Source organism: Elephantulus edwardii, unplaced genomic scaffold (assembly GCF_000299155.1).
Source record: "Elephantulus edwardii isolate Elephantulus edwardi_28Jun2011 unplaced genomic scaffold, EleEdw1.0 scaffold00424, whole genome shotgun sequence".
Lineage (NCBI taxonomy): Eukaryota > Metazoa > Chordata > Mammalia > Macroscelidea > Macroscelididae > Elephantulus > Elephantulus edwardii.
In genome coordinates this window covers 780,469-789,149 of record NW_006400174.1, presented here as the reverse complement: position 1 = coordinate 789,149, position 8,681 = coordinate 780,469, and the positions used below count along the sequence as shown (strand labels likewise).

General features: G+C 46.1%; 1 protein-coding gene across 1 annotated transcript in view; it reads right to left on the bottom strand.

The window, feature by feature from the left end:
* The window catches only part of DGCR2 (DiGeorge syndrome critical region gene 2), a gene marked incomplete at its 3' end in the record, with an annotated part of 130,265 nt that overhangs the window by 24,799 nt on the left and 96,785 nt on the right, over positions 1–8,681 (bottom strand). Inside the window, exon 7 of the mRNA XM_006902530.1 lies at positions 4,971–5,174. Coding sequence (XP_006902592.1) covers positions 4,971–5,174 — 204 coding nt within the window. The remainder of the gene's footprint in view (positions 1–4,970; positions 5,175–8,681) is intronic.

The window sequence follows — 8,681 nt, the reverse complement described above, 5'->3', positions numbered from 1 at the left end:
CTCTCTCAGGGAGGAGTGATAGGGAATGGCAAAGGACACACTGACAAAGGAGATTAATCAGAACTTGCTTCGACAAGCACTGTGGCAATTGGACAGACATTCGGGGGCGGGGGGGTGGGGGGAGAGAAGAAAGAACTGGGGAGGAGGGTAGAGAAAACAGTGCAACAATGAATGACTGAAAATCCAAAAGCTCTGTAAATGTTCACTAAAACTAATAAAATTTAGTAATAATTAAAAAAAAAATCACCACTCTTAAAAAAAAAAAGTCTGCAAATAGTGGTTCTTTGAGCCTGAACCTAAACTCACTGCTGTAGCTCAACTGTTATCCAAATAATAGAGCTGCTTATAAGGTGACCAACCCCACCAGGGAATGATTAATTCTTTAGAATTAAGCAATACAAGATCAAAAGGGCAACATTTTTTAGGGTAATGCTTAGAAGGCAAGAGGTGTAGGACAGAAGGATTAATAAAAATGAGTCACACAAAAAGATCGAAGAGTGTGGTTATAAGGATTTCATAAAACAAAATGTGTATGAATGGCTAAATGAAAACCTCACTCATCAATTTTATCTTCTTCTGGTTGTTCATTTTTAGCTATATTTGCACATCTATTTATGCCACAGACTAGGGCTTCTAAATTTGTTCCTATTTTGTCTCTGATCATATTTATGGATTTTGGTTTTATCCCAGGTCTCTAATCCACTTCAAACTGGGTTTCGTGTATGGTGTGAGACATAAATCTTTTAATTTCTGCAGGTAGCGAAGTCCAGTTTTGCCAGTTGTAGTCAGGTCCCGTCAAGTATAAGCGATAGTGACCCTACAAACAACAGATCTGTCCTATGCTATGCCATCCTCACACTTCCTGATACATTAGAGCCCATTGTGGCAGTCAGTGTGTCAATCCACCTGGTTGAAGATCTTCCTCTCCTTCATCAACTCTCCGCTTTTCTAAGTATCCTGTCCCTCCCCAAGGTAAAACTTCTCCTATAGCAACATGCCCAAAGTATGTGAGGCAAAGCCTCATCATCTTTGTTCTCTAAAGAGCACTCTCACTGTACCCTCTCCACGACATGTATCTGTTTGTTTTTTTGTCAGTCCATGGGGTTCTCAGGGTTCTTCTCCAACACCACAGCTCAAAGGCACCAATTCTTTTTCTGTCACCCTGATTTATTGTGCAGCTCTCAGATGCATAGTAAGTGACTGGAAGGGCCATGGCCTCGATGATACATCTCAGTCCTCAAACTGACATCATTACTCCTCAATAATCTGGAGAGATCCCTAACTGCAGACTTTCCTAGTGCAATAAGTCTTCTGATCTCCTGACTGATGGTACCAGTACCAAGGAATCAAGAGCAAGATGAAGCTGTTGACAGTTTCAATCTTTTCTCCATCTATCATGATGATTTGGTCCAGTGGTAAGAATCTGTTTTCTTGACATTGTGATGCCATTTATATTGAAGGCTCTATTTTTTTATCTTCTGCAACAAGAGCTTCAAGTCCTCTTCACTTTTAGCAAGCAAGGCTGTGTCATATTCAAGTATGAGAGAAGAAGATTCACTATCCTTGCCTCTAAGGAGCACTCTGGCTGTACCATTTCAATATGACCCAGTCAGTCCACTGCTAGGAATATAACCCTAGGAAATCAGAAGTGAGACACGAACATATGTACACCTATGTTTATCGTAGCGTTATTCTCAATAGTAAGAAAATGGGGACAACCCAAATGCCCATCAACAAACGAATGGACAGAGAAATTGTGGTATATTTACCCATTAGAATATTATGCAGCAAAAAGAAGGAAGTATTTGTAAAATATGACACATCATGGGAGAAGTATGAAGGACATCATGTTTAGTAAAATAACACAGTCACAAAAAGACAAATAGTGCCCAAGATCACTACTGTGAAAACAGAAGGGTCACTGAGGGGTGGGGGTCAGGAGGAAGAGTAGAAATAGAACATGCAGGCAATGAACACTATGAGGACATGCGAGGATCAACTTGGGAAGAACCGAGATAAAGACAGTAAGGCTAATGCAATTAGCAAATGGGAGCAAAATATGAGTAACTGTTTAAAAAGGCAGGGGGGAAGGAAAGGGAGGAAGTGGTGGGAGAAGAGAGGGAATCACTATGGCAGAAGAGATCAGTGGGTGGATGGGGGATATGAAGGAACAGGCCAGGTAGAACAGATACTTGCCTCTGAAAACCTGCTGGAGGCTCAGCTAAGGGTCAGTTCTGACGTGATGACACACAATAACAATGACGGAGAGTTATTAACATAGGGTGAGAAAAGCCATGGATCAACAGTAATTAATGACAGAAAACACAATAATAAAATGGTTGTTTAAAATCTCATCAGCTCCTGACTTTTTGTAGCTATAGGTGCTGCATGAATCTATGAAGCTACTGCTCTAAGAAAAAGGTTTTAAACCAAGAATATTCCCTGAAGTCTTCTTAAAACCAAGTAACTGTTAAACCTAAAGAAAATTTGCTCCTTTACTTTCTTGCAGAAATTGTATTGAGTATTTATGTTTCTGATTCACTGAGTTAGTTTTTCTAACATTGTGTGAACAAAACTGATTTTTGTATGTTGTGTACCATAGAGTGGGAACTGACCCATAGCTGACCCTCTAGAGGGTTTTCAGAGGCAGTTAATCACATGGGAGACTGCCCATCTTTCTTCTGTGGAGCAGCCAGTGGTTTCAAACCTAGTGCCTTCAAGAGGGCAACACAGCTTCTTGCCACTTGGCCATGAGAGCTCCTAGTATACAGATCATTTATCTGGAAACCTTACTAAACGTATTTATTCTAGTGACTTTTTTCCTTAGATTGGTTTGGATTTCCTACTTTGACAATTATGCTATGAGTCAAAAAGAGATGGTGTCATTTCCCCCCTTCTGCCCTAGCCCTTGTTGTTGTTACTGTGTGCTGCAGGAACCAACCCACAGCTGACCCTTCGGCGGGTTTTCAGAGGCAGTTAATCGTACAGGAGATTGCCCATCCTCCTTCTCCAAAAGAGTGGCAGGTGGCCTCAAACTGCAGGCCTTTGGGACTGCATCATAGCTTCTTGCCAGTAGGCCACCAGAACCCTGGCTTGTGTTTAACACCACATAGGGTGGTCAGAGCTGACACTGCAGCTGGGCCGAAGGAAATGCATTAAATGCTAACACCTTCAGTTCCAGGAGCAAGCTCTCCCATCTGGGGGCAGTGTGAGTACTGCCCAGCAGATGGCACTCTAGCAGCACTGGACAGACTTAGACCCCCTTGAGGCTAAGCAGCCTGCAAGACTGACGGGACCCTAGAGTCTGCACCTGCCTAATGGGTCAGCATTCCATTTAAATAGTCTTAATTATAAAGCAGAGATAGGTTGTGGTGTTTGTTGTTGTGTACCATCAAGTCAGGCAATAAATTGTGATAGAGGCTGCCCATTTTTCTCCTGAGGGGCAGCTGGTGGATCGAAACCTCATGCCTCTGGGATGAAAGCAAAGCTTCTTACAGAGCTCAAGTAGTACCCAGAAAAAGAACCAGGAATCCAAGCACCATGGCTTGTGGGAAACAGTTCTCAACACTCATATAAGGTCAATGAGCTGGAGTTTCAAGAGTGACATGGCAAGGGTGATGAAACTTGGCAAAACCTCCAGCAGTATTCCCGACTACTCCACAGGAATGGACTCACACAAACGAGCATGAGGATGCTGGCCCCGTGAGACGGGAAAGCGGCACTGTCTCCAGCACCATGTCTTCTAGAGGGACCCACTGCTCAAACACAAGTGCTGGGGTACCCGTGCCCATGGGGCCCCCATGCTAGCTCTAGAGGGCTGACTCACTTCCCTAGACCATCCATGCCTCCACAACATGGTCCTCATACCCAGCCTCCGGGAGGGTGGCCTCTCCCTGACACGGAGCCTTGCAAGTGGCTCTCCACAGGGTCCACAAGCCAGGTGACCCCAAAACTACCCTGATGTCCCTTCCACACTGTGGCACCCAGGAAGAAGCCAATTTGTACTGTTTGCTTCTGTTACATTTTTCTCTTGAAAGGCCTAATTTCTACAGGGTCATCTGCCACAACAGTGTGAAGAGTACAAGGCTTGCTGGGGATCCCCAAAAGTCCCTTCTCCCACAGACTGTTCTTTTTCTGGAAGCTGAAGGAAAGGATCATTCAGAGAGACCAAACCTGAGGTAGGGCGACTTGCTAAGTTTTATCTCAAAACTGGGGGAAACATAATCTTTAGCTTGAACAGTCTTACAGTAAACGCTGGTGGCTGTAAGAAATGAAGTTTGTCATTACTTTCCTCAAACAACAAGGTGGTAAAGCAGGAAGTGCTCAAACATGTCCACAAATTATAAGTCTCTTATTCTGGATGTTAAAAGGAAACAAGAAAGGCAGGTGTGATGCTGCAGGTTATAGCCAATTTGTGAACGCAGAGCCACACTGTAGTCCTCAGAGTTTGTGAATTAAACCTTCTATCTGAGAGCTGAACTTCAGTCAATTTGAGAAGCAGCAGTTAAAGGTTAGGCTGTGTGAGACAAATGCCTACCAGAGATACGGGCACCAAAACTTCCAAGCCAGCTCTGTGAAGCAGCCACTGCCACAGGATGGTGGCTCACATTCCACTAACATGTAGGAACTTCCACCACTGACAAAGTACAAGGTTGTGTAGACTACCCTGGAATGAGGCAGGGGAATGGCACTGGGATGAAGGGACTCTGGCCATGCACTGCATAGCGATGCGTGGACTTCACCCATGAACTGAGTAAGGATGTGGACTCTGTCCCTGAACAAAGCAGGTGAACTCCACTGGGATACGTGGATGCTGCCTCTGAAATGCACAGGGAAGTAAAGACTTTGCCTCTGAAGGAGACAGGTGAATTGCACAAAGAGATGTGCAGACTCCGCGCTGACCTGTACAGCTATATTCAGTCTCCACCTTGAAAAGGCAGCTGACTGGTAGCCCCCGAAGCTCCCCTCACCTGGGTCCAAACACATGAACTTGCAGCATTCCTTGGGGTCTTTGAGGTACTGCTGGCAGCCCTGGGGCCGCTCACAGAGGGCAGCCACACACATCTCAGGCTCACCGCCGTGACAGGTGCAGCTCAGGCACAGGTCGTCCCCCTTGGGGGTGAAGGAAAAGCCTTCGTCCACCACGTTGTCCTTAATGTCAACACACGTCTGACCTGCAGAAGGCAAGCATGTGCACAAAGGTGTTATGAGCAGTGGTCCCAGGGATCAAGACCATCTCTACCCCCTAGCTGGGCTGCGGGATGAATGGAAGAGCTGCCCACACTGAGCCCTGGACAACAGCCAGACTTCCCTAGCTGCTGCACCACCCTGCCCCAGGAGCCTGGCCAGAATAACACAGACTTCAGACAGTACATGGATAAGGGTTTTCTAAATCCTTAAGTAGTTTTTAGTCAGGAAATCAAGGAGACCCACTGCACTGGGAAAATCTGCAGTTAGCGATCTCTCCAAATTACTGGGGAGTAATGATGTCAATTTGAGGACTAAGGTGTGTCTGATTCAGGCCATGATCTCTCCAATTATCTGCTATGCATCTGAGAGCTGGACAATGAAAACGGATGACAGAATGAGAACTGATAGAATAAGCCTTTGAGCTGTGATGTTGGAGAAAACGGAACATCCCATGGACAGCTAAGAAAATGAACAGGTATGTCTTGCAGAGGGTGCTGCCGGAGTGCTCTTTGGAGTCAAGAATGATGAGAATTCACCTGGCATCCTATGGGCATGTTGCCAGGAGGGGCTATGCCTTGGAGAAAGACATGATGCTGGGAAGGGTGGAGGGTTGGCAAAGGAGAAGACCCTCAACCAGGTGGACTGACACGGTGACTGCTGCAATGGGCTCTTGTGTGTCAGATGGCACAGGATAGAACAGAGTTCAGATCTTTTGTTCATAGGGTTGCTGAGTCGTACTTGACTTGACAGCACCTAACAACAACAACAACAACAACAACAACTAGTTTTCATGGAGTTTAAAATGTGTTAGCAATTTAGGGAGTGCTGGTGGCTTGGTGGTAAGGAGCTGCACTGTCATCTCAAAGGCAGGTGGTTATCAATCTACCAACTGCGCCATGGGAGAAAGATGGGCACTCACCTCCCATGTGATTTACTCTCTCTAAAAACCCCTTGGAGGATTGGTTACGGCTGGTTCCCACTCAATGGTACTCAACAATACTAAGTAGTGTCATGTCACCTGGATCCACAATCAACGTGCATGGAAGCTGCTGTTGTTGTTTTTAGGTACCATCTAGTTAACTACAACCCATAGTGACCCTATGAACACTAGTTACGAGCAGATCCTGAAGACCTCTGCCGTGATCAAGTCCACTGTTTGGGCCACAGTGTCAATTCATCTTGGTCCCCCCCCCATTTAAATAAATGTATTTCTTTTAACTTTGCTCTGTTCAGATTATGCCATTAGCTCAGTTATGAGAATAATCTTTCCAGGATGGTGGGTTATCAGCTAGCTTAATGGATGGAATTAGAAAGTGGAAAATGACAAATGTTAGGAAACATACATTAAGAGCTAATACGTCTGTTCCCCAAGCCTCCACGGGCTCGTCCACGCAACACCATCCCCTCAGAAAAAGTACAAAGGTTCTAAACGGGTACACAGGGTTCCCTCGTTCAAATTAGAGACCAACTAACTTAGAAACTAGCTGAGATACAGAGAAGAAACCCTGCTTTGAGATAAAATGCATGCATTTAAATGCGGTCCATCAAATTAGAAGTTGGCATGATACTAAATTCTTTGCCAAAAGAAAATGCATGAACGGAGGTGGGGAGAAGTCTCACTTTATGATCTTGCTCTCAAACGGCTTGGCACTCTCCACTTGTGGATGTACTTGAGGCAGTAGGTGTGGCTGCAGCTGGAAAGGATGAAGACCACCTCCATGCAGATCCCGCAGACCACGTCCTACCTGCGCTGAATGACAAACGAGAGCTCCACATCCTTCTATTGGGCCTTGATGTGCTGGGAGCACTGGGCAGTGTCCACCGGGTGGAGGACTTGAAGCCCACACATGCTGCACGAATCCCCATGCAGGTACACACAGTTCGCCCTGTAGTGGCACTCACCCACCGTAGGGGCAGAGCTGCTTCTTGGACTTGACAGTAGGCAGCTCCTTCTCAGTGTCCCCTTGGTCACTGCGTCCTGTGGGGGTGCTTCCATTCCGTTCAGGGAGGGGCGGTTCCGCCACAGTAGGGCTGCTCAGGGACAAAGTCAATGGCGTTGGCCTAGTCCTCTGCACCTGCCCCAACAGTGGCAAAGCGTGACATTCTCGACTTGGCCTCTCCTGCACTCATGTCAACGAGTGTCTCGACTCCAGCCAAGTGAGCGGAGGGAGCAGCCAGTGCCTCTTTGCCAGTGAGGTCTGCAGCAGGCGCTTCTTGTTTCAATGGTTTGCTGTATTTCTATCTGCAGTGGTCCCCAAAGATACAGTGGCCTTGCTTGGAAGTATTTGCACATGACGCCTCAGGGACTGTCAGATAGGCCGTGCAAGTAGCAACAGTTCTCGCATGAAATACCTGCAGGTGACCTGTTTCGTACAGCCGCTGCTGCCATCACTGCTGCTGGCTCCTCTGCTCCCCCGTCCCCTGGGCCTGTGTAGTGATAGTGGGGATAGGGGTGGGGGAGGCCACTGCCACTCCTGCTCCAGATGTTGTCCGATCCATCTTGTTGAGGGTCTTACTCTCGTTCTTGGATCCTGTACCTTTCCCAGCATGATGTCACTTTCCAAGGACTGGCCCCACCTGACAACATGCCCAAAGCATGTGTGAAGAAGTACACCTTGAATACATATCCTCTAAAACAAGTTATTTCATTTTACCAATAACCTTGGAAGCAGCAGTTAAGAAATAAAACAATGTATTTCACTGGGCAGATCTGCTGCCAAGGTCCTTTGCAGACCACACAACCTTACTTGCCAAAAAGGAAAAGGATCAGAAGTGCTTGCTGCAGAAGGTCAAGGACTGCAGCCTTCAATATGGATTGAAGCTCAACATTAAGAAAACAACGACTCTCACCACTGGGCCAGATAGATGGAGGGAGAAGAGACTGAGGTTGTTATCAATTTCCACTTAGTTGGTTCCACAAACAACATTCTTGGCACCAGCAGTTGGAAAAATCAAAAGATGAATTGTATTGGGCCAATTGGCAGCATCACAACAGATGGAGGCAAGACTGAGATGTTAACAATATCTGCTTGCTCTGGTCCACAATCAACACTACTGGCACCAGCAGTTGGAAAAATCAAAAGATGAATTGTATTGGGCCAATTGGCAGCATCACAACAGATGGAGGCAAGACTGAGATGTTAACAATATCTGCTTGCTCTGGTCCACAATCAACACTACTGGCACCAGCAGGTGGAAAAATCAAGAGATGAATTGTATTGGGAAAATCTGTGGTCAGGGACCTCTCCAGAGCATTAAAGAGAAACAATGTCAGTATAGAGATTAAAGTGCACTTTATCCAAGCTGCACAGGAGTTCTACAGGACACGTCACCTTCCCTTGGAGACAGCACAACTAAACTTAAGAGACACTGGTCAAAAGAAAAAATGTCAGCAGCCTACGTTTTTGGAATCACAGAAGCCAAGGAAGCTTAAGATACAAGCTGTCAGATCATGGGTTAGATAATGGAAGATATTTTCTGAAGGGACTTGG